The 25,926-nt window shown below is 45.1% G+C and overlaps 1 protein-coding gene across 1 annotated transcript; it reads left to right on the top strand.

Annotated features, from left to right (window-relative positions):
- Positions 1-1,991: 1,991 nt before the first annotated feature.
- On the top strand, positions 1,992-25,258 carry TOP2A (DNA topoisomerase II alpha). The gene is made up of 35 exons (XM_034755904.1): positions 1,992-2,126; positions 2,273-2,428; positions 2,991-3,081; positions 3,566-3,629; positions 4,737-4,882; positions 6,510-6,607; positions 7,000-7,212; positions 7,381-7,554; positions 7,780-7,881; positions 8,556-8,693; positions 8,870-9,008; positions 9,346-9,503; positions 9,984-10,109; positions 10,691-10,801; positions 10,898-11,003; positions 11,721-11,830; positions 12,451-12,543; positions 12,991-13,105; positions 13,441-13,562; positions 14,312-14,460; positions 15,068-15,299; positions 15,409-15,543; positions 15,650-15,850; positions 16,951-17,146; positions 18,215-18,306; positions 18,620-18,766; positions 18,861-18,944; positions 19,606-19,803; positions 20,708-20,813; positions 21,077-21,217; positions 21,710-21,854; positions 22,004-22,068; positions 22,441-22,578; positions 23,036-23,265; positions 23,662-25,258. Exons 1-35 carry the CDS (start codon positions 2,094-2,096, stop codon positions 23,806-23,808), a joined length of 4,701 nt encoding a protein of 1,566 aa, XP_034611795.1. The 5' UTR covers positions 1,992-2,093; the 3' UTR covers positions 23,809-25,258.
- Positions 25,259-25,926: the final 668 nt, after the last annotated feature.

Below are 25,926 nucleotides of genomic sequence, written 5' to 3'. Positions count from 1 at the left end.
GCGGATGGAGGCAGCAAGATGAGCGGACGGGGAGACTGCATGAGGAGAACTCCAGCAGCTCTCTGGAGAGGTTCCCAGGCAAGGGCAGATTTGCGATTCGGTGTTAATGGCCAAGGCAATGGGCATCCCTGCATGTGTAAACCTAGTTAGTGCTTGCCGATCCTCAGGGTAAAAGCTGCCACAGAAACACAAGGTCAGATTTGCCACTGCCGTACAGTCCCTTTGTGCTGGCCATGCTGCCCCAAAGGAGCCAGAGAACAGGTGTATGTGAGGTCCCCCTGTGCCTACCACCGGAGCAGGGACCCTCTCTCCAAGGCGCCAGACTGTGTGCCACACCTGCAGAAGACCCCCACTCCCACCCCTTCCCAGCGCAGGGGGCAGGCTGGGGATGCCTTGGAGGAGGGAAAGGGCAGATCAGGTGTAGGAGAAGGGGTTGCTAGGGCAGTCCTGTATCCCACTGATTCCTGGCTGCCACGAGCCCAGAGGAGCTAAATTGTCCTAGTCTGTGCCAAGGACTAAACTGACCCGTCAATACCTTCTGAACAGGGAAAAGGCAGCCTACCTCTCATATGCCCTAGTGCTGGTGCAGGAATGAATCCCCCTGATAATAAATTAAGGGTAAATGTGGCATTTTGACAGAAATGTGGGTAAATGTCACAAACCTTCAGTCTGTACTAGGGGAAAACTCCCCTTGGTCCGTGCAAAGACTGTGGGCAGCCAGGGATTGGCTGATATTACCATGATATCTTATTTATTTAAACAAGCCAAATATAACAAAGTTGTACTAGGTGAAAGTGCCTAGAAACAAACGTGATCCTGACGACTTTGGTTTCACTGTCTAAACAGAGTAAAGTGCAAAAAGTAAACAAGTAACTTAAAGGAGAAAGCAGATAAAGAGAATTTAAAAAAAAATTCCCCAAACAGTAGAAGGTGTCCTATTAATAAAGAGGCAAAGGAAGGAATTACTGCAGAATTTAAGATCTCTCTCAAAAAATAAAGCTTCCAGCCCTTATATATGAAAAGAAAATCTTCCAAACTGGACTGGGTTCTGCTGTCTTCCTGGGTCTGCGACCCATGTCGCTGAAACACCACATCTCAACAAAGAAGCCTAATGACGATGATCTAGAAGCCGCAACCCTTAACTATCTCACTGCTGATCACATGAGCAGAAAGATCCAGCAAAAGAGGTGGTTGTGCTGGAGGTCGGTCGGAAGAACCCCGTAAAGACACGGGGCCCATCCTAGTGGCTAGAAAAATCTGGTTTCCTGCAGCCGATTCCCGCCCAGGGCTTTGTCCAGTTTCAAATTTCACCACAAACCGGGGCTTCCACCACTTCCCTTGGAACGCCTGCTGGTGGACCTGGCCAGTCAGCATGGTCAGAGGCCGCCACCTTCCCTACAAGCCGGCTTCTCTGCATCGCACCCCTGGACCCCCCAGCTGGCAGCAACTCAGGGTGGGGGGGACGAGCATGGGGATGGCTCTGGCGAGGGGAGGCAGCACCTGGGCTCAGGGGTGAGTCCCACAAGCCCCAAGGCAGCTCCCCACTCGGGGGCAGCGTTCTGGGCCCTGCCCAGGCCAGCCAGGGCCCCCCCCACTGGGCACACAGGCCTTGCCAGGCTGGAGAGGCCCAGGCAGAGATAACACCACGTGCCCCCCTCATGCCACGTGGGAGCCCCTCACAACTGCTGCACATGGGGAGCTGGGGAGGTCAAAGGTTGAGCCTGACCTTTGACCCCATGCCTATGTGGCCGGAGACCTAGCTCGCCTCCCCTGCTTCATTGTTATTGGTTCAACCGCCTGCCAGTCACCTGGCTGTCCCAGCGGATTGGTGGCAGTTTGAAAACCTTCCGCGCCTCTCGCCGGCTTCCTCGGCGTGCGAATGGCTGGTTTGAGCGAGCCGGGCTCTTGTGATTGGTGGGTGTTTGCCCGCAGTCCGAGCGGCGATTGGTGGGGGGCGGGAGCGAGCGCCGCGAGCTGATTGGCCGAGGGCTTTGGGCGGGCTGGACGGAGGTTTGAAGGGCTCCTCGGGCTCAGCCGTTAACGGACCCTCTGTCGGAGCGCGCGGGACCCGCTGCCCGCCCGACACCGCCGCCATGGAGCTGGACGAGTCCCCGTCGCCGCTGCGGGTGGGTCGGGGGGGCCGCGCGCCCCTCCCCCCGGGGTGCCCCCCAGCGCCCCCTCCCCGCGGATCGGGCCCGTGGCGGTCCCGGCCGCGCCGCGCTCGGGGCCCCGACTAACGCCCGCGGGGGGGGGTCTCTCTGTTCCCAACCAGCCCGTGAACGAGAACCGCCGCGTGGGCCACGGGAAGGAGGCGGCGGCGGCCCAGAAGCGGCTGTCGGTGGAGCGGATCTACCAGAAGAAGACGCAGCTGGAGCACATCCTGCTCCGGCCCGACACCTACATCGGCTCCGTGGAGTTCGTCACGCAGGTGACCGCGCCAGGCCCTGCCCCTGTGTGCAGCGCCGTGCACCCGGGGCGCCCTCCCCTGGGGACTGGAAGGGGGCACACGGGGCCCACTGCAAACTTGAACGGGAGCTTTCCCCTGGTCTGCTAGTGGGGGGGTCAACCCGGCCCTGGTGCTGTACCTCAGAAAGAAACCACAGCAGGAACTAGAGCCTGGGCAGTGGTACTTCATGGCTGGACATCAATGGGAAAATCATGAACATTTTAAAAGCAGGAAAGAGGCCTGAGGCACCTTCTAGACTCAGGGATGTATTGGAGCATGAGCTTTCGTGGGTGAATGCCCACTTCGTCAGATGCATGTGGGTCTGATGAAGTGGGCATTCCCCCACGAAAACTTATGCTCCAATACGTCTGTAAGGTGCCCCGGGACTCTCTGCTGCTCTTGGCAGATCCAGACTAACACGGCTCCCCCTCTGAGCCTTAACGTTTTCAACCCAGTTGGAGAGCGATGTGGTTTTGGTGTATAACTGGCAGATCAGGAAATCCTGGGTAAACCTAACAACAGCGTTGCTTAACTTTATTTTCAGCAAATGTGGGTTTATGAGGAAGATGAGGGCCTCAGCTGCAGAGATGTGACTTTTGTCCCTGGGTTGTATAAAATCTTTGATGAAATCCTAGGTAAGTTGAGAGATGACCGTTCAGTTGCTAGCAGTTTATTCCACTGAAAACAAATGGTGGCTGCTATATGTGTTAAATGAGAATCCGGGACCAACATTTTCATAACTTTTGCATCATTTTACCAGCTCTGTGGTTGATCAAATAATATCCATTGACTAGCTTGGTAAACAATATAATTGTGTTGGGTAAAAATGAGTGTAATGTATGATAGTGATTTAAATTAATGTTTCTAAATTCTGAAGTCTTGAAAGGTGTCCTCTGAAAGAATGCCACTTTGTACTCTTAGTGTGACTCAACTGAAAACTGCCTCTTTAACATGGAAAATCTGTGACACCCAGGCTGATTTTCAGAAGCCTCTCTTCCTGAATTTGTATATTTTGTTCTCTTGAATACTCTGGGTTTAATTTTGTTATAAGCAGCTCAAATTTAAGTGTCTCATCTGAGAATGTAATTTGGTAAATTTAAAATCCTTTCTCCATTTTAGTCAATGCTGCAGACAACAAGCAGAGGGATAAAAACATGTCCTGCATTAAAATTACAATTGATCCGTAAGTCTTATTTCATTTTTCAATGGTTTCCCATCTCAGGTGCCAATATGGGGAAAGTAGCTCAGCATTCTAGGACTCAAGGATTTTCTCCTTCTGATGCTGTTCTATTAGAGTGGCATAAGTAAAGAGAGCTATATGTTGTAGCCCATTGTTTCTCAATGACTGGTCTGACTGGTGCTCGTCCCTGAGATCTCCCGACACAGTTTAGGAAGGCAGCAAGCCAGTCCCTGGTATCAAAGAGATTGAGAAACACTGTTGTAGCTCACCCAACTTAGACCAAATGTAACTCTCCAGCTCATCAAATATCAACCAACTGTGAAAGCTTGTGTTTTCCCTAATCTGGTTCTCCCACAAAGTGGTGATTTCAGGTCAATTCTCTGCTTTTGTTATTTATTCTCTACCTGTTTTGCCCTTTTCAATTTATTTCACACACACACACCTTTTTCTCACAGAGCACAAATACTTGGCATGTTTAATGTCATCAACTGTGTCTGCACATCAGACTACGGGGATTTAATTTACTTGTGCTCCCTCTGCCGACTGTTTCTGCAGTTGCTGAACAGAAACTTTGCTTCTGCCAAAATGGTGGCTTTTTCCCCTTAGCAGGAGATGTAATTAAAAATATAGATTAGATACTTTGAATCCAAAGAATATTTCACACTAGATAAAAGTTTAGGGTAGGTCAAATTTTGGGCCTTAAGGCATTTGACAATTTTGCTAAGACTTATTAGTAAAGTAAAAGTAGTAGCTATAAATCAAGAGAATTTAAATGTACATTGCCAACTGATTTGGCCCAGAAATCTGACCTATGTTAGTATTGCCTTGAAAGAGCATTTTAAAACAGCCTTTTAAAAATGACTGACCAATCTACACTACTAGAATCCAAAGCTTGGTGTTTGCCTGTCATTGAAAAAATGAGTTTATTTCAAACATCTAAGAACGGAGAGTGTATATAACAATGGCAAATTAAAAGCTCTTTGTTTTAGAGCCCTTTCTGAACAAATTATCTCCCAAAGGGATTTGAAAGACTTCATATGACATTTTTCATTCCACAAGTAACACAGTTCAGTCAATTTCACTTTTACAGGAAACATTTTTTCTTTCCAGGGAGAACAATACAATCAGTGTATGGAACAATGGGAAAGGTATTCCTGTTGTAGAACATAAAGTGGAGAAGGTCTATGTACCTGCTCTTATCTTTGGGCAGCTATTAACCTCCAGCAATTATGATGACGATGAAAAGAAAGTCACAGGTAGGAGATTGTCAGAAATTCCATATATTAGCCGGGAAAATATTTTTTGTGCAGCCTGATCACTGAACTACCCAAGTGTGTGTGAACAAGAGTTGGCAATAGAGGATCAAAAGCTATCCAGATTTAGTTATCGGCTGCTTGTTCTGAGCAGCAGTGAAACTCACAAGTCCTTTTCAAGTGTCACTGAACCACAAACTCAGTTTCTGCTGGGAGTCCTTTTCAGAGGGTTGTGAACGTTCAGTTATGGTAGGCACTCTTCCAGTGAGCAGAGCCACCATTCTTCGGGAACTGAAGCCAGTCAGGACTCTGGTGAAGTCTCCTCTCTGTGAGCAGACTGTCTTTAGGGCAAGAAGCTCACACGGCTTCATCTTCCTGGGTCTGACCTTGGAGCATTCAGCATCCTCTGCCCTTTCGTGCGCTTCCCACAGCGAGTCCGCCCAAGCCAGGTCCTGGGGCAGCCAGAGGGTCCTGCACCCCCACTTTGCAGTCAGACGTGACTCTCAGCCAGCCAGTAAAATAGAGGTTTATTAGATGACAGGAACACGGTCTAAAACAGAGCTTGTAGGTACAGAGAACAGGACCCCTCAGCCGGGTCCATTTTGGGGGGCAGTGAGCCAGACAACCACGTCCGCACTTCACTCCACGTCCCCAGCCAGCTCCAAACTGACTCACTCTCCAGCCCCTCCTCCTCTGGGCTTTGTCCCTTTCCCAGGCCAGGAGGTCATCTGATTCCTTCCTTCTCCAACACCTTTAGCTATCACCTTGCAGGGGGGACGGGCCTAGGCCATCAGTTGCCAAGAGACAGAGTTTCGGCCATTTATGTACACTGGCCCTTTGCAACAATTACACCCCCTTATCCCACCACCTAGAGACTTAAGAAATGCATAGGGGAAACTGAGGCACCCCTACAGTATTCAGAGGAAACATTAAGAACATTCCCACTTCATCACACAAGGGCTGTAAAACACAGCATCGTTGTCATTATCACTGCTGCTGCCCAGAAAGCAGTGGATTTCTTTCTCGTCAATAGAGACAGGGTAGAAAGGAGGATCAAAAATAATAATAATAATTGGAGGAAGAAGAGTGGGAAACTCCTTTCAGACAACATTCAAAAATAATTTGAATAGAGCAATGGTTTTCAGCGTGTGGTGCATGGACCTCTGGGGGTCTGCGGACTGTCTAAGGTTTCCAAAGGAATTCACACCTCCATTTGAAATTTTTTAGGGGTCCACAAATGAAAAAAGGTTGAAAACCACTAGAGTAGAGTGCTCCACCTTCTTGCTAATGTAGAAATGGGGGAGCTCCAAATTTATCAGAGACCTGCTGCCTATAATCAGTACTAAAAATTGAGCTCCAGAGCCACCTTAAAGGAAGGGTATCCCAGTGCCCCACTTTCCAGCAGATAATGTACTGTGATGCGGAAAGGGGCCAAATCCCTGTGCAAGATCAATATGCCAATGAAACATAGCCTTAAGCTTACATACCATGTGCATAGGACAGCTTCGTGTTTTATCCCACATTTTGGTCATACCAAAGTGCCTGAATTCCTATTAAAATACTGTACGCTTTTTAAAGGGTTTATCATAAAAGTCACATAACACAAGGGATGATTGCTTTATAATTCCAGGTGGTCGAAATGGTTATGGGGCCAAATTATGCAACATATTCAGTACCAAATTTACAGTGGAAACTGCATGTCGTGAGTACAAGAAACTATTTAAGCAGGTATGTATGATCTGCATGGCTTCAGTTGCTTATTTCAGTAGGATGTAATTCTAGAGGGGTAGATTTCGGAAGACTTGTCTTCAATTTGCTCCCATAATATGTGGGTGCAATTTATATGATTTAGATCCAAGTGTCACAACTGGGGTAAATTTGGCCTACAGTCAGTCACTGTACTGACCTATAAATTTAATTAAGTTTTGTCTGAAAATCCCAAATCAGCTATTAGAGTAAGAATAAATGGACCAGAAAAAAAAACAAACTAATGTTCAGCATATAAGGGAGTTTTTCCCTCAATTGTTAAACTTAGTAATGAATTCTGTCTGCATTTTAAAAAATTCAGCTAGCTACTCATGTATTTGAAATTTGCATCTTATCAAAGTTCTCTTTCCCAGACCTGGACGGACAATATGGGAAAGGCTGGTGAAATGAAACTGAAATACTTTGATGGAGAAGATTATACATGTATCACTTTCCAACCTGATCTGTCTAAGTTTAAAATGACAAGTCTGGACAAGGACATTGTGGCACTGATGTCGCGAAGAGCATATGATATTGCTGGGTGCACAAAAGATGTCAAAGTCTTCCTAAATGGAAAGAGGCTGCCTGTGAGTGACTGTTCCAAAAACATTAATTCCTATATGTTTCCCTTCCACTTAAGCTGTGAGATTTTTGTCTAGATAATGGGAATGGAGTTCACAGGTGACTCTTCCGTGTACTCTGAGCAGGAGCATTTGAACCTCTTGTCAACAAGCTGCCTGCATTTATCTCTGCAGGTGAAAGGATTCCGTAGTTATGTGGACCTCTACGTGAAGGACAAGGTTGATGAAACTGGTAATGCACTTAAAGTTATCCATGAGGAGGCAAATAATCGCTGGGAGGTGTGTTTAACTTTAAGTGAAAAAGGCTTCCAGCAAGTTAGTTTTGTCAACAGCATCGCCACCACAAAGGTAACTTTCCTTTACCACATTTAGATTAGCTAATGGTGGGTTTTGTTACTAATTTTGTTGCCTATCTTGGCATTTTTCATATATATAATCAGTGAAAAATCGTTAATTTGCCTAATATGCAAAGGCTATATGTAGTTGCAATGCATATGGCTGGTGACTAAAACATACAAAATAGTTTCACCCTTTCCCTGAAGCTTGAGCTCTTATTTGGTCCTTTCTCTCTAGGGTGGCAGGCATGTTGACTATGTAGCTGACCAGATTGTAAATAAACTCATTGAAGTTGTGAAGAAGAAGAACAAAGGTGGAGTTGGAGTGAAGCCATTTCAGGTACAATCTCACAATTTGCATGGTGGAAAAACAAACTGCAATGCTACTGTGAACTGCAACAGCAATTTGTAGGATATTTGTTCCATTCATTTGATCACTGATAAACCCAGCTTTTTTTTACTAAGTTAGGAAATACTGCAGGTAAAGTGCATTAAATATAGAAGTCGGAGTTTCCGGTTTTAGTGAGCTGTCTGCTCTTTATTCAGCACCTGGGAAACCTAGCTTTGGCTGACACCCTCTGGAGTCAGAACACAATAATGTGTTTAGGGCAGTGTAGAGTCCACAGTGTATACAATGTATTTCAGTTTTAGTGTGCCCAGTTAGAATTGAACTGCACTAGGAAAATGACTTGCTGGGAGAATATCTGTGTAGCAAAACAGCCAGTGATTTTCTTGACAATCCTAACAAATATAAAATCAATCATGAGTGTTCACTGGCTGTCTCGCCTACTCTAATCTTAATTGGTAGTGCTGTGAAAATGCCCGTTAATTCTGTTCAATCCTAGACATCTAGTAATTTTTTTTTTTTTTAATTCTTTACCGATTGGTAGTTGAGCAGATTTTACATTTCAGTGTGTAATGCTGGCAGATAATTTCAGGAAGCAGCTGAAAGCGACACTAGTAGGATGAGATGTGTTTGTATGAGTTTGTCATGATTGTTAAATTGAATTTCAGGTGAAGAACCACATGTGGGTTTTTGTGAACTCCTTGATTGAGAACCCAACCTTTGACTCTCAGACTAAGGAAAATATGACTCTGCAGGCAAAGAACTTTGGCTCAACTTGCAAACTGAGTGAAAAATTTATCAAAGGTGTAAGTATTAAGGTGCAGCAATTACATGCCCGCTAGAGGCATCTGGGAAATTGCCTCTTAAATTGAGTGTGGTGAATATAGTACATATGAACTAATTTCAGTTTAAACATGAAAAGAATATAATATATCATGTCATGGTTAAGACAACTTCCACAATTGACTCTTCTGTATTGCAGGCAGTCAGCTGTGGTATTGTGGAAAGTATCCTAAACTGGGTAAAGTTTAAAGCTCAGAACCAGCTGAATAAGAAGTGCTCAGCTGTGAAACACACCAGGATTAAGGGAATTCCTAAACTGGATGATGCCAATGATGCTGGTAAATGTTGTAGACCATTTCTAAGAACAGTCATTTCATTCAAGCACAGTAGCAAAGGCTTTATCGCAAACAAAAGAGAAAAATCCTATCCAGTCGTCAGCTACAGGAAATTATTTAAACTGAGAACAGAAAAATTGTGTGAAACGTCGTTTATATTAAATTTTCTCTTCTTGAAATCATTGACTTTGTCAACAAGTGCCAACTGCTGTCCAACTAAATCAGTGTGCATGTTAAAATTACTCATTCCACAGATAGCACGTTTCCTAGAAGTGTGTGAATTCTGACTTGACTTTTTTTTTTAATCAAGATGTTGATGAGAAATGAATTGCTTTTCTAGGTAGTAAGAATTCCACAGACTGCACACTTATCCTGACAGAAGGGGACTCAGCCAAAACACTGGCTGTTTCTGGTCTGGGAGTGGTTGGGAGAGACCGATATGGAGTGTTCCCCCTTCGTGGAAAAATGCTCAACGTACGAGAAGCCTCTCATAAACAGGTTCGTGGGAATGCCTTTGGAAACAACTACTTCCTAAAGACATGGCATGCTTTAAGTGTAGTGAAATATGCTCTGAGCTGAGACTCTTACACTCTAGGTGGAAACCTAGTGTAATGTAACTATAGTAATGGCATCTTAAATAAATATTTGAGGCTATTCTCACCAACAGCCTGTCTTGCTGATTAAGGAGCAGCATTGACAGATTTAGAAAGTGAGTCCTATCTAGTGCTTTGCCTGAAGGATAGTAGCTGTGATCTGGAGTGTGAAATCTGTTTGAAACGTCTTAGAGTAATTTAAGCGCTAGACATCAGTTTGAACAATAGTACATTTCAAACCAGAGGAAAGAGACTCAATGAGAAAACAAAGCACAATCAGCAGGGCCTGCCTGACCCAGAGCCTTTTCCTTTGTTTTTCTGAATTACATGAACTATGATGTGTGTTCTGGAAAGTAAGTCCTTGTTTGGTGCAATCTTTTTTTAGATAATGGAAAATGCTGAAATCAACAATATCATCAAGATTGTGGGTTTGCAGTATAAGAAGAACTATGACGATCAAGACTCGCTGAAGACCCTTCGCTATGGAAAAATTATGATTATGACAGATCAGGTTAGGTTCACTTAAAGATTAATATTTCTAAAATCAGAAAAAATTACTAAATGACAAGAGAAAATATGGCTAGCAGATAAAGCAGGGTGGGTCTGCATTGCTCCATGAGCACTGTTTTACCTGACTCTGGTTATCCATGTGTTCTTATCACACACTCTTAACAGCTTCCACTTTGTCCTGGGGCCACCATACTTCCTTCTCCTAACATGGAACAAAAGAAAGCAGTGGGCAGTATCTCCACCCTCTGCTGCTGCTCTGTAGTGCTGAGTTCTGTGCCAGGCAGATTGGGAAGTCTGGAAAGAGACTAGTCCCTGGATGCACCCCGTGGCCAAGAATGGTCCTTCAGCATTTTCCCCGTTTCTTGGTTAAGTTCCATGCTAAAATCTGGAAATCATAGTCTGCTTTCCAAAGAGTCACACAGGTTGGTTTCCATGAGCCGGATCCCGGGAAATGCTGAGATTCAATAGGGGTTGAGGGTGCTAAGTATCGCCCAAGGATTGGATCCTATACTGCTAAGTTGAGGAGCAGTTGCTTTCCAGCATGCCTCTGTTAAAATCTGCTTTCTGAAAAAACTGTTTCAGGATCAAGATGGTTCCCATATCAAAGGCTTGTTGATTAACTTCATCCATCACAACTGGCCATCTCTTCTAAGGCACCGTTTTCTGGAGGAATTTATTACTCCCATCATAAAGGTAAAAGGCTTCCTAGATAGTAATCTAAACAAGTAGAGGAAAGTGTTAGTCTGGAGCGACATGTGGTTTCACAATCATAATTTTCATTCCCTCTAGGTTTCAAAAAACAAGGAGGAGTTTTCATTCTACAGCATCCCTGAGTTTGAAGAGTGGAAAAACAATACTCCAAATCACAAATCCTGGAAAACCAAATACTACAAAGGTTTGTCATAAACCCTGTGTGGTAGTGCTTGGAGGCCAAGTAAGAGCTCTCTCATTAACAGATAAATATATACATGAGTGAAATATAAGTGCTCTAATATAGCACAAAAAACCACTCTGGAGATGTGCAAAGGCAAGCACCTAAAAACCTGTGTTAAATAGGGTGTCACTTAGTCTATTTGTTCAGAAAAATACCTCTCCAAATGCAGCCATGATCCTACAGGTATCCATTCTTCAAGTGTCAGTCCTATCAGTTTAGTTCACTGGATTTATTCTGGCTGTCCACAGTGCAGAGCCAGTAGAGATTTGGAAGTGAGATCCTTTTCCTTCGGCTCTACTGATGGCAGTGCACGCTGAATTCTGATTCCAGAATCTTTTAATGCCAGTTGCCTGATGCAGAACACGGCTGGCTGATCAGAAATTAGCTTCAGCCTGCAATAATAGCTTTTGGTATTTGTGGAAGTCATTGATAGACTGAATGTAGAACTTTTCTGTGTGTGACCTTCTGCTTAACTCTTGGATTTCATGATACCTTACATTTGTGCACAAGTACCTTGCATTTCAAAGGTAGTTTGTTTTCATAAAGGCATCTTTGCAGCATGTCATCAAAAGTTTACAGGATATACCACGGAAGTTAAAGACTTGCTGAAATATTTCTTTAAACTGTAGCTTAATTTGTGCAAGATGTTATTTGGACTCACTAGTATTGGCTCTGCAGGTTTGGGTACCAGCACATCAAAAGAGGCTAAAGAGTACTTTGCGGATATGGCAAGACATCGAATTGGCTTCAAGTATTCTGGCCCGGAAGATGATGCTGCGATCACCCTGGTAACTAGGAACACCTGAATGAATTACTGACTTGTTACTACTTTTAGTATTCTGTTACTTAGTGTGCTATGGTATTTTCTGTTAAAATGGTCTGAGGCCTTTGCGCATGAGACAAAGTATCTTTAACACTTCCTTGTTAACTTGCTCCATGCCAGTCATGATTTTATAGACCTCTATCATATCCCCCCTTAGTAGTCTTTTTTTCCAAGCTGAGAAGTTCCTCATTATTAATCTCTTCTCACATGGAAGCTGTTCCATATCCCTAATCATTTTTGTTGCTCTTTTCTGTACCTTTTCCAATTCCAATTTTTTTTTTTTTTTTTTGAGATGGGACGGCCAGATCTGCACATGGTATTCAAGATGTGGGCATACCATGGATTTATACAGAGGCAATATGATATTTTCTGTATTATTATTTATGCCTTCAAGCTTTTAGTTAGGATTAAGACTAAGTTACTGCATTTGCTATGCTGTTAAGCCAGCCTGTTTAGCAAGTGTTGGGCTTTTTTCTTCTGGTTCAGGCCCTCCTGCATACTGCTTTCATTGACAAGAGTAGTCCCCTGCGGGGAGGCCCAGTAGAGATGGTCTTAAACTTGACTCTTCATTTTGTGAATTTACAGGCCTTTAGCAAGAAGAAGATCGAGGAACGGAAGGAATGGCTGACTAATTTCATGGAAGGCAGAAGACAACGGAAGCTACATGGTCTGCCAGAGGTGAATGGTTTTAAATACATTGAGGAACGCAATTTCCTGTCTTTCCCTTTCCCCAGGGCTGAGTGCAGTTTCATTTTGGTATATTAGAACAGTGTAGGTTCAGGGAGCTGGCTAGTAGGAGATAGGACAATTACAGATGCCCTGCCCCCTCCTCTCAGCTGGTTTGTGTCGACCCAATGTCAGCTGACCAGTGATTAAGTTGATTTGACATAGAACACTTACCTGGGAATAGCTTTATAAATAGAGAAGTGGTAAATTAAACTGGATTGTGGGAAGTGGAATTTCATTTTTATAGTGATGGCAGGAAGCATTTGAAAATGGCAGCACTACAGTTGGATTCAACTAGCTATATAAAACAGACTTTTGTTGTAGCAAGGCCATCTTGCTATGACAGAAGATGTGGGTACGAGCTCTTTAAGGCAAAGTTAAATCTTTTTTTGTCCTTAGGATTTTGTATATGGGAAATCCACTAGTTATCTGACATACAATGACTTCATTCATAAAGAGCTGGTCCTGTTCTCAAACTCCGATAATGAGAGATCCATTCCGTCCCTGGTTGATGGTAAGTTACTCCTAGATGGTGCGGTTTTTAGTATGTTCTGCCAAGAACTTAGTATTTGAATGCCTGCATGACTATAAGGGAAGCAATATATAGTCTGTTGGCTTGAGTTCAGGACTGAGAGTCGGGAGTTCTGGGTTCTGTTCTCAGATCGGCAGCTGATTTTTTTTATATCCATGGGCCAGTCTGTCTGTCTTTCTCACTATAAAATGATGACTAATACCCACCTCTTGGGGGGGTGTAAGTGCATAAATAACTTTGGGGGCCTTAGCTGAAAGGCACTGTAAGAGCACAGTATTGTAATGATCACTAAGGCAAATGTCATTTTCCCAATAAAGGTTTGAAACCAGGTCAAAGGAAGGTTCTGTTCACGTGTTTCAAAAGAAATGACAAGCGGGAAGTGAAGGTTGCTCAGTTGGCTGGTTCTGTAGCTGAGATGTCCTCCTACCATCATGGTGAGGTAAGAACCTACCCTGCACAATATTGAGGGGAAAACTCTTGACTCCATACTCAAGAAACTCCTAGCACGGTGGGGAAATAGTGGAGGTAAAACTCCCAAACAGAATGGATACAAGTTAGTTGCTTGGTTTTTGTGCATTAGACTCTGAATTTAACCCTAGGTTGTTGGATCAGTCTACCCTGCTTGGGTATTCTGTCAAGTGCTGCCTCCATAAACTGTGCTATTAACAACCAAGTGTGTTGTAAAAGTGATACATGTAGGCTGAGATTTTTTTCAAACATGCCTAATTTTCATTAAACTGAATGGGAATTGGGCACTGAAATCCGCTAGGTGGCTTTGAGAATTTCAGCCTTAGTGCCTTGCAGCTGATCAATGGCAAAGTGTACTGGTGCTAGCCGCAGAGGAAGATGTCCATCCTGCTTTCCTGTTGGGCAGGGTGGGGATTAAACAGGCATTCCTAGAATGACTGAGGGGTTTTGACAGATGTTGCAGGGCAATCTAGGAAGTTTCCTCTGCCTCCTCAACTTGGGACAGAATAAAAGAATGTCTGTTCCTAAGGATCTGAGATTTAAGTTTTGATAGTGGGAATCAGATATCTTGTTTCATCAGTTTCCATTCTTATTGGCTTGACTCTACCACACTCACCTTCCATGCTAGTCTTGCCTTTCCATCAAGTCCATGACTTGATCATGCGACACTGTCCTTTTCAATTTTGCACTGTATGGTTTCAATTTATGTTTTCATTGCAGGCATCACTGATGATGACCATTATTAATTTGGCTCAGAACTTCGTGGGAAGCAATAACCTCAACCTGCTACAGCCCATTGGTCAGTTCGGTACCAGGCTGCATGGTGGAAAAGACTCTGCCAGCCCTCGATACATCTTCACAATGCTCAGGTCAGTAGTAATGGCTTGTCAGATTAGCATTTGGCATGACTTTAGATGGCTGCATTTGAAGATTGGACAGCAAGCACCTAAAATGAGAGACAATGATCAGAAGACATTCCTTTTTTAGCTCTGGCATCAGAGCCTGTTCTTGCTACCCTTAACACTTCTTGCTTTTACTACTATCCCTTTTGTTATGTGTCAGCATCCAAGTGAGACTTGGAATCACACTTATTTGGATTCAAATCAGTTACACTTTGCTATTGCTTTCACACGAGTGAGATGAAACAGGGATGAGGGCAGGAGAGAGGAACAAGAACTGAGGAGCAGTTAAGAAATGAGGCTGTGCTTGTAGAGTTAAGCATAGAATCCTTGTGAAGGTGCAGTTGTCTCTCTGACCCTGTAACACCTTCTGTTACACTGTTGTAAATGTGTTCCTTGAGTTCATACATAATTGTTGCATTGACGCAAGATACCCCGTGGAACATGAAATCTTCCCAGGACTTCTGAATTTTGTACAGATCTTCTACATCTGGCCCAAGGTTCTGGAATTACTCATTTGGTCGTTTCTATTTTCTAAACACAAGAACTTAGGCCCAAATCCTCTCGTCCTTTCTAGTTCATTGGCGCGGCTGATCTTCCCTGCAACGGATGACAGTGTTCTGAGGTTCCTGTATGATGACAACCAGCGCGTAGAGCCAGAGTGGTACATGCCTATCATTCCTCTGGTACTAATAAATGGAGCAGAAGGTATTGGCACTGGCTGGTCCTCTAGGATTCCCAACTTTGATATCCGAGAAGTTGTGAATAATATTCGCCTCCTGATGGATGGAGAAGAGCCCTTGCCAATGGTAAGTAGATCCATTAGGAAATCAATTACAGCTCAGTCTTAAGATTCTCCACCAAATATTGGCGCATTTATCAAAGTATAAGCTGAACCCAGTGTTCTTTACTGTTTAGCTTCCTAGTTACAAGAACTTCAAGGGTACAATAGATGAACTGGGACCAAATCAATACCTGATAAATGGGGAAGTGTCTATCCTGGATTCGACAACCATTGAGATCTCAGAGCTTCCAATCAGAACATGGACACAGGTAGGAAATGCTAAATTGTCCCATAAAACAAAAAAGGGATGGTTCGTGTTCACAGCTTTGCTGCCTGGGAGAATGTGGAGTTGACTTCATTTAATTCTTTCCTTAGACCTATAAAGAGCAGGTGCTGGAGCCCATGTTGAATGGCACTGAGAAGACTCCACCACTAATAACGGACTATAGAGAATATCACACAGACACCACGGTCAAGTTTATAGTGAAGATGAGTGAACAAAAACTGGCTGAGGCAGAGGCAGTTGGGCTGCATAAGGTCTTCAAACTCCAAACAAATCTCACCTGCAACTCCATGGTACGTGCCAGCTCTCTGCAAACAGATTATCACAAGGAGTCTCTGATTTAAAGGAGTTCAATATCCTACCGGATGGAACCCATTCACTTCATTTTTCTACCTTGCTCTTATGTTGCTATCTTAAAGTGCCATTCCATAAATACTGTATCTTTGGAAAGTCAGGGTGTACCCTGGGATATCTGGGGCAGCGTAAGGTGGTGTGGATTTAGAGGTGATCCTACCATATTGTATAATCCACCGGAGACTCCCATACTGTAACAATGCCAGCACTGACATAGCATTACATGATGGGGGGTGACAAGGTAATGTCATGATGCAACAATTAGATCCCAAAGGGCAAAGTTTTAACCTTCAAACAGCCCCATGGGCCTGTAGTATTTTTCTAGGAGCTTTGAAATCCTAAAACTACCTCTCCTGGTTGGTGACTTATACAGAATCATAGAACAGTTGGGCCGGGAGGGACCTCAAAGGTCATCTAGTCCAGTAGTTTTCAAACTTTTTTTTCTGGCGACCCAGTTGAAGAAAATTGTTGATGCCTGCGACCCGATGGAGCTGGGGATGAGGGGTTTGGGGTATGGGAGGGGCTCAGGTCTGGGGCAGAGGGTTGGGGTGAGGGCTCCCCCAGCTCCCATTGGCCGAGCGGGTGCTCGGGGTGGGGGCAGCGCATGGAGCCCCATGCCCCCCCCCCCCCCCCCCCCCCCCCCCCCCCCCGGAGCCAGACCTGCTTCCGGGGTGCAGCGCGGTGTCAGAATAGGTAGGAACTAGCCTGTCTTAGCTGGGTAGCACCTCCGACAGGACTTTTAACAGCGTGGTTGGTGGTGCTGACCGGAGCCGTCGCAACCCACTGCCTTACATTCCGCAACCCAGTACTGCAACTAGCAGTTTGAAAACCACTAGTCTAGTCTATCCCGCACGGTGAGGCAGGATTAAGTATACCTAGGCCATCCCTGATAGGCCTGCGTGCAAGCTGGCGTAGTTTGTATAATGACTGATGTTTTGATTTGCTATGTTACTGATAAGACAAATGTGCCCCTCCGCGTAATTCAGTAGTTTTGAATGTCATCTTCCAGTCATAACTAAGGCTTTGTCCTCTGCCCCAGGTTCTCTTTGACTCTGTAGGCTTTCTCAAGAAGTATGAGACTCCTCTGGATATTCTCCGAGAATTCTTTGACCTCCGACTCCAGTATTATAGTTTGAGAAAAGAGTGGCTTACAGGAATGCTGGGCGCAGAGTCTGCAAAACTCAACAACCAGGCTCGCTTCATCCTGGAGAAAATTGAGGGCATAATAGTGATTGGTATGTAGTCTCTGTGGTGGCTTTGGGTTCTAGTAAAATGTCCTTTTTAAAGCCAGTAGACAGGCTCAGTGTTCTCCTGAGGTCTCTTATCTATTCAACTTGCCTTTAATAACTCATGCCGGAGCTATCCTCCCTTTTTGATGAAATGCCACAGGAAGCCGCTTCAGTCTGCTTAGTCTTACTAAACTGAGGATTCCAGTATGCAGTCCTCAAAATAGGATGTTACATAACTTTTGGATTGTTTATTCTGTTCAGAGGTTGAAAGATTTTCCAGCAATTGTTTAGCAAAAACAGCCCACCAACGTCTGACCTAGTTGGGTTAAAATTGAGCAGGGGGAAGTGGTAATATTTGCTTTTCTGTTTCTAGTTGGAGCGGATGATTCTTGAGCCCAAGTTTTTTTTCCCTGTATTTCCATGTTATGTTCTGACTGGACTTACATTTGGAATCCTGGGGAGATGCAACAGCATTTGGGAGAATTGTGAACTAGGAACAGAAAACAGCTCTTCTGGGTCTCCCAAAACTCAAACCTCGACCAACTTTGCCATCTCTATCCAAAAGGATGTACTTCAGTGTGTGAACGTAACCAAATCCACGGAAGATGTACATAGATGCATTTTCCTAAAGAGCAATGCTTCCGAGTTCGTATCTAGAACCAACCTTGGTAAATGGTTTTCTCCTCCCCTGAATTGCACCAAGTACAAATACGCAAAGTGCTCAGGCAGGTGCCCTTCATGAGCATTGTAGCAACTTGGCAGCCTGACAACTCTTCGTGATCAGCCAGGGCTCTACGTTTTAGTACAGCTGCAGGCTCATTCACGTATTACTCTGCCTCCTTTGTGGTGATGTTTGCAGTAGGGATGGAGAGACTATTTCGTAGAGCCCTGTGGGATGCTGAGCTGATACAATCCCGTTGAGCTAGTCTTTGACTCATCTGTGCCCTCAGTGCTGGCCCAGGATCTTTCCCAACGTTACGATTTCATGGATCAGTAAATGGTAAATGTAATGCCCATTCTCAGCCAGTGCATCACAAACTTCAGGGTTTCATTAACTGAAATGTCTGTTTACAGAAAACAAGCCCAAGAAGGAGTTAATTCAGGTCCTTATCCAGAGAGGGTATGAATCTGATCCTGTGAAGGCCTGGAAAGAATCTCAGCAGAAGGTAACTTTTCTGTCTAGTATCTGAAGTCCTCCCAAGGATTTAGAAGCAGAAGTCGCCAGAGGAATGAGCTGTTCCTTTCCAGCACATAGGTTTAACTAGCCCGTTTGTTAGTACGTGGGATCCTTTGGGGAAAGCGAAACCAAACACAAGTTTTGTATTTCGTTCTGAAGACGATGAGACCTCTTTCATTCTTATTTCTTGTGGCACCGAGTTCCATAGTCTAAGTCCAGCTGAGAAAGTTGTCTCAGAGCACAGTCCTCCTCTTTCTAGGGAAACTTATTTATAGAAGTTGAGTATCTAAATCTCTCTGTAGGGTGCAGAAGAGGAAGAGAGTGACAATGAGCAGGATAACGAATCTGCTGCAGTCTCCGGCCCAGACTTCAACTACCTGCTAAACATGCCTCTCTGGTACCTGACTAAAGAGAAGAAAGATGAGCTCTGCAAGCAGAGAGATAACAAAGTATGCTGCTTGGTTCTGTTCTTCCAAAGCTAGAAAGTGAAGTGGTGTTTAAATTCAAATGAGCAACTAATGTTTTCTGATTGGCTCATTCTAGGAAACGGAGCTGGAAAATCTAAAACGTAAGAGTCCCTCAGATCTGTGGAAGGAAGACCTGGCTGCCTTTATTGAAGAACTTGAGGTATGTAGATGTTCAGTGCAGACAGCTGTAAGATCTCGATCTGCTTTGTTTCCATCACAGAAACCTAAAGAATATAACTTGAATGTGCCATATGAGCCTGATCTCTCCCTAGCAGAGGTGTAGGCCCCAGCCTTCTCCATCTTGCTGGGTAAGACAGGGTGTCCCTGCCCTGGGGCAAAGAGCTGGAACCAGCAGAGAGGCCAGCGAGGAACAGTGGCTGTTGGGAGGCAATGAGATGGGACTTTGGGACAGGTGAGGGAATGCCAGAGCTATGAAGTAGTAAGGGAAGGCCTGGAGCAGAGAGCTTGTTGGAAGAGGATACTGCAGACAGGAAGATGAGTCTGAGTGGTCAGACCATGTCCAGATTGTAGTCAATACATGTGCAGCTTTGTCCGTTTCAGTTCTGGTTGCTCTGCTGTACTTTTTTACCAATTCCTTCTATTCTCAGAGTAACTGGAACTGCAGCTGTGGCTTAAAAATAGTACCTTGCAAATAGACAAGTCTGTGGAAGCTTCACGTCATCAGATGATAGGAAATGCACCATAGAGTCATTAGAGTCTAGAGTCATTCACCGAGTATCTGCAAAGGGTTGTTTTTCTTGGTAGAACAGGCATATTTTCCTTAAGCTCACTGGTTTGGTTTTTTACAATCACCTCTGCAGGCTGTGGAAGCCAGAGAAAAACAGGATGAGCTGGGTGGGAGAGCTGGCAAAGCTCTCAAAGGGAAAGGGGGGAAACTAAAGGTGAAGAAGCTGCAACTGGCTGAAGTTTTGCCCTCACCACATGGCAGAAGAGTTATCCCTCGAGTAACTGCAGAGATGAAGGCAGATGCAGAAAAGAAGACTAAAAAGAAAATAAAGGTAAAACAAACCACTTGAAAGGACTCTTAGCTGGGATCCTTCTTCATCCAGTCTTCCCTTTGAAATTGCAATTTTGGGTAGGTGAACATGACCTTGCACAGCAGAAGCCTGCTACGCTTCTGTGCAGAGTTTAGGGGTAAGCTTGGATGAGGCTCTCCAGGCCAGCAGAAAACAGAACCTGTCCCTGGAATCATTGGAGACGTGTTTGAACTGGTGTGTTCCACTGAATAGGAACTCTGTAAGAGACCAGTGCTGCAGGCAAGTTCATCTCTTCAAACTGGCATTTGCGTTTCCAGTGACATTATTTCTGGTCACTCAGTGTATCATTGCTGTGGATATTAGAGTCCAGGACAGAGTTTTGCCTATGCTGTATATTGTTAATTTAAACCAGATTCGACCTTTTCCTGTGGCTACTTGTAGTTATACAATTCAGCCAATCACCACCTACAAAAACAAATGATCCCCTCACCTTTTGTTTGCCCTGTAGCTAATCTCATGGCGCCTTCCCACACAGCCTATTCCCTCAAAACAAATGTTCCATTAACCTGCACTCTGTTTTTAAACACACCCTGCTCAGCTCTGCATCCCTCCACACCCTTCCTGGGATGCCATTGGGACAGAAAAAGGCAGCAAAGCTCTGGCAAATGGGCAGGGCAATGGGTTTTTTTGTATGTAATGGTTGGCTTTTGCTGTTTAGCATACTCGTCTGCTTTGGAGACTGATCACACCTAATCTGCTTTGGCTGCTCCTAACCAAACCAGCAGTTGATTGCTTCATGTACTGCAATGTGGTATTTTACACTGCTAGTTCATCCCACTAAAAATGCTAATCTTTTTTATCTGTATTCAGCCATTTTAAATATGGAAGAACCTGGCAGAGCTCTCACATCTCTTTATATCTTTAGACTGAAAAAATGGAACTTGAGGAGGATCAAGAAGGAAACTCATCAGAAGATAAGAAACCGGCAAATCTTAAACAAAGATTAGTAAAGAAATTTAAAACTGAGCCAGGTAACTATTTTGTCCATGTAATCCCTTCAATGGGAAACGAGGCTGGGAATGGGAGGTGGAATCTGGGACCAGTATGCTCAAAAGAATTAGGTGAGGGATGTGCAAAATGATCATTGGTTGGAGGCATGACCAGAATGTCTCTCCTATGTTAAAGCCAGAACCCGCTCTGTTAGGTGCTTTACTGCTCACTTTAACTTGGACTTCTGAGTGCACAGTGCACATGTAGATTAGCTGATACCTCTGTGCGCATCCAACTCTTTCAGGTACTAAGAAACAGTCCACTTTGCCATTCAAGCCAATAAAGAAAGAGAAGAAACGAAATCCCTGGTCTGACTCTGAATCTGATTCAGAGTGTGATAGTGAGGTGGCCCCTCCGAGAGAGAGACCGATTCGCCAGACAGCAGGTGAGCAATGCCACATGCACCAAAATGGGCACTTAATGAAGGGTAAAATGGAGCTTGAATCCTTAAGGCTTGGCTACACCAATTTTAGAGGCCCCACAGTCAGATGATCCCAGCAAGAAGCAATTGTTAAGCTGATCATTTATCATGTTATACACAAGAGCTAGTTAATTCCATTATTCAGTCACACATCGCAGCTCTATTGGTCGCACCTCTGGTGTACTGGGGCAAAAGTGAAGGGGTAGTAATCTTGAATAACCTGAGAAATGTGGCTATTTAGTTTAACTGCAGCATAAGTATTTTATAAAATCAACTATTTTGTTGGTTAACAAGCCCAGATCTGTGCCCACTACATTGGATTCTCTCACAGGCAGAACCTTCAACATCTGTAGGTAAAACATGACACAGATCATTGAGATAATGCTACAAAACCCATAAAGAGGTCTGATGAATTGTACAGTTAACAGATGAATTGCGTCTCTTTTCTTTTGTTAGCAAAAACCAATTACACATTGGATTCGGATTCGGATCTCACTGACACAGATGGGAATCCTCAGTCACAGGAGGTCAGCGAAGAGGATCTTGTCTCAGAAACATACTCACCAGGGAAGTCTGCTCCCGAGGCCAGACGGCCCCCCAAGTGAGGATCTTTCTGTATACAGTGGCTAGAGCTGGGGTTTGCTGAGTTATGCTCAGTGGATTATATTGGATAACAAGCTACATTTTTTTCTTTGTGGATGAATTGTTTAATACATGAGTTCAAAAGTATGTTGTGGGGTTGTGTTCTAGGAAAACCAGTGAAAAAGCAGCTAAAGAAGAATCGAAACCACAACAGGTGCAAAGTGCTATCTCTAGTAAGTATATGCCCTGAATGAGATCTTTGGTTTGCCTTAACACCCTAGACTGGTTTAAAGTGTGTGGCCACCCTACCGTGTTTCGATACATGCTAGACACGGACAAAGCAGAAAGGTTATAACAAATTGAAAAATCTCCTTATTGTGAGATGTTATTAGGAAGTCAGGAGAGCTGGCCTCAGTGAGCTGCTTTGATTCTAGTCTGGCTCTACAGGTCAAATCGACTTCATGATTAAGCCAGAACTGAAAGTGGATCTCGTTCTTACAATTCGAGTTGATCAGAAATGAGCTCATTCCAATCTTGTATTTACAGTCAGACTGAAATAGTAAGACCCTGGCTGTTGAATTCACTGTTGATTTTATTTACTCAAGTTCAAATCCAGGATACGGTTTCTGAAAATCTGAGTCAAACTTCTTCAGCTCCTTCTGTCTCTGCCCCTCTTGGTAAGCCGGGAAAAGCTGCACCCAGAAAACCTGCTGCGGGCAAGAAAACCACCAGTGCCACTAAGGGTAGGTGAAGTTTAGTCTTTCAGAGCTGCAGAAAATCATGAACGTTGTTTGTTACTGGTTACTAATGTATTTGGAAACAATGGTGAGGCCAGAGTGTTGACTTGAGCTTTTAATGATTTTGAAAAGGATCTGGAGTTTATGGCAAAGGGCCTCTTTAGTCACTGTCATTTTTAAGGAAAAGTTCCATTGCTGGGCATACTACTGTGTACTCTTTCCAGCTCTGCTTAACGCCGCGTGAGAGCCTAGAGCCTGAGTCACGTGCTTTTAGGGTGAGCATCTGAATTTGGAAGCAAGAAAAGAGAAGGCTTCATAGAGGTCCCTGCATGTCTGTCCTGTGCATGAGGGAACCCAGCAGAGAAACAAGGGCATGTGACAGCACTACATTTCTGCTGGAAATGAAACTTGCAGGAAGCAAGTAACTAACCCAAAGGCTTAACTGCAGCTGTTGCTGTTTCAGATACGCAGCCTTCCATCATGGACGTTCTAGCCAAGAAAAAGGCAGCACCCAAATCCTCCAAGACAGCAACAGCCAAGGCAGGAAGTTCAGACTCCAGCATTGACATAGCGCCCTGTAAGAAGCCGGCCCCCGCCAAGGGGAAGAAAACCACCACCAAAAGGAAGCCAGCCTCAGACTCGGATTCAGATTCTGATTTTGGGTCAAAGCCCCCGAGGTCGTTTATAGTTAAGGTTCGTATTCTGCCCCGCACAGGCACGGAGAGGTGCCCCCGGCCATGCCTGTTTTAGAGAAGGCAAGCACTCATTCTGGGGCATCGAGTGTAACTTCAGTCATTCTAGGAGCCCCCAGGTCACACCTCTTCCTGCTGCTGGCCTTGGGGCGTGTGGCCAGAGGAAAGCAGGTACATTTGGGATGCTGCTAAGCTGCACCAATCCCAAAATGCTGGTTTGGTCCCGGGCATGAGCCTGGGCGCCAGCCCTGGGACCAGAGGAGTGCAAAGGGGGGGCAGCATTAGGCCACTTGAGAACACATCCTTGTATAGCCGACTTGCTCTGGGGACTCCTTGGCCCTGGCCCAGTGACTAGAGAGGTGTCAGATGCTACATACCTGTTTGTTTTCTCCCCCAGAAATCCAAGGTGGAAGACGAGAGTTTTCATATTGACCTAGAATCTCACTTGGACAGCCCAGTGGCGCCTGCTCCCTGCACCAGACCTGGACGTGCCCGAAAGCCCATTCACTACCTGGAAGAGTCCGAGGAGGAGGAGATGTTTTGAGTTTTAATATGAAGATTTTAAAATGCTGACCTTATTGATTTACAAACTCGTTCTTGGAGCAGAGCTCTCAACAGGCACTGTTGATTCTCCCCAGAGAATTGCAGATCTCCGATCCAGGAAATCTTTTTATTGAATAATTAGTGCTTGCCCCAAAATGTGCCCCTGCATGTGAGTGCTGATCTCGTTCCCCGCCCCGGGTTAGTCCATTTCCATTTGTTGGAACAAGACCCCCTCCAGCAAGAATCAAGCAGCAATAGCATGTACAGTTAGTGGGTGAGAATCCTATAGCCAGTTAGCTGGAGGAGCTAATTTCCCTGGCCTTTCATGGTCATTTTAGTGCAGAAGCAGACTTTTAAGCCCACCAAATACCTTACCCCTTCACGTATGCTCCCTCCTCCTTTGCTTGTCTTAAAGAACCTGTAGAAATGTTTTACTGCAAGTCTCTAGGCTGAACAACCACAAGAGATTCAAAAATACAAGCTGCAAAGTGAGGTGAGACCTCTTGGTCAGAGGGAGGTTTTCTTGGTTTTACCCTTCTCGCTCCTTCACAATCTGTCAGTTCAGTCCAAGCCCCACTTTGCTCTTTTGGTGGCCAACATTTCGCCACCTCCAGAGTTTCTAGCTGTGCCACTTAAGTCTGATTTGGAGCAACTTGCCCTGAGAAGAAGGTGTGTGCGGCTCAGGCTGTGCCCGTTCCGCACTCTGGGTTTGGAGGAGGGACTTGTGTTCCCGCCTCCATTGTCTTCAGCCCTGCAGTCGCTTCTCAGGTAAGAGCCCTTTGTCCCCAGGAATAAACTGCAACATCAAGTGCCTGTTGGGTGCTTGAGCCCAGTGCTGAGGGAGCAAGCGACCTGGTGGAGTGGGGGCGTTGGTGCTGAGGGAGCACAGCGCAGGGCTGTGGAGACGCTTTCAATACTGGCTGCGGCCAAAGAAAATCCTTAACATTGAGAAGGAACATGGTTGTTCCAGTGCCCCCATGGCAGACTGGCCATTAGCTTCCTGTGCTGCTGGTGTCCCAGGTAGGAATATTAGCCAACTGCCACGTCAACATCTGAAACAAGTTCAGCCCTGGTGCCAAGGGGCTTCCCACTAACTTCTCCAGTGCCCAGCTGAGGAATGTGAGTGTCAGGCCTGTTCATGCCACGCATTAGCTTGTCAGGGGTCAAAGTGCCTGGAATCGGGGTGTCCAGGATACCAGCTTGAAGCCAGTTGCCACAGACATCTAATGGCCAGAAGGAGCTGGGAAGTGTCTTGTTCCTCTTCCCCGAAAAGGCATTCACTGGAGGATTTGTCCACTGGTTCTTGTTCAATGTGTTTTTCCCAGAGCCAGTTCCATGGTGCTGAGTGGGATTGCTCAAGCGTTTGTCTCTGTAAATATTTTCTGTGTTTGTAACGTCCTGACGTTCTAACTGCCATTTTTGTATTTCTGTAATAAAGGATTTTTACCCCAGTTTCTCTCAGGAACGCTGGTATTTATTGTTTCAGGAAGGTATTGTCCTCACTGGTAGCTCTGCCCCTGCTCTTCGCCAAGATCCATGTTATACTAACTGCTTGGACACGCTGAATCACCCCAGGCCAAGAGGCCTCAACCCCATCGGCTGCCTCTAGGCAACAAATCTAAACTGGGTCAGTGCCACTTGCCAATATTTGGTGCCTTGTTCTCTTCATAAGAGCAACATGCAAATGATGTCCTCATTGCGTCTTTCCTGCAGTGAATTATCCAGCCTGACGCTGGCGTTGTGGAAATGACTGAGGTCACATACAGTCCTGACAGTGACTTCATTGGGCTCTGAAGGGAGTTGAATCCATGTTTAGACAAGTCCTTGGGGCAGAGACCCAGCGTTTGATTGGCCTGGAATGTGTCAAGCACCTCTCTGGTGCTGTAAAATTAACAAAGGGGCAGATGGGGGGAAAGTTGGGGTGTAATCCCTTGTGGAATGCAGGGGGGGAGCCCATTTGGAGAGGGGGCGAGTACCTTCCTTTATAACACTGGGTCTGCAAAGCCCAAGTTCGTCACAGTGACAGCCCTGGAAATGCTTTTCCCCAGTGACCAATGGGAGAGCAATTCTCCCCTTGAGCAGAGAGCAGCCCCTGGCATGGAGTGAATGTTTTTCAGAG

The sequence above is a fragment of the Trachemys scripta genome, chromosome 23 (assembly GCF_013100865.1).
Source record: "Trachemys scripta elegans isolate TJP31775 chromosome 23, CAS_Tse_1.0, whole genome shotgun sequence".
Classification (NCBI taxonomy): domain Eukaryota; kingdom Metazoa; phylum Chordata; order Testudines; family Emydidae; genus Trachemys; species Trachemys scripta.
This window is presented reverse-complemented; position numbering and strand designations above follow the sequence as displayed.

What these genes read in the sequence shown, in the direction of transcription:
- TOP2A (XM_034755904.1), top strand. Translation starts at nt 2,094, where the DNA reads ATGGAGCTGGACGAGTCCCCGTCGCCGCTGCGG. An exon ending in GGAAAGAATCTCAGCAGAAG is followed by an intron (nt 18,307 to 18,619) that starts GTAACTTTTCTG and finishes ATCTCTCTGTAG; the next exon opens with GGTGCAGAAGAGGAAGAGAG. An exon ending in CGAGGTCGTTTATAGTTAAG is followed by an intron (nt 23,266 to 23,661) that starts GTTCGTATTCTG and finishes TTTCTCCCCCAG; the next exon opens with AAATCCAAGGTGGAAGACGA.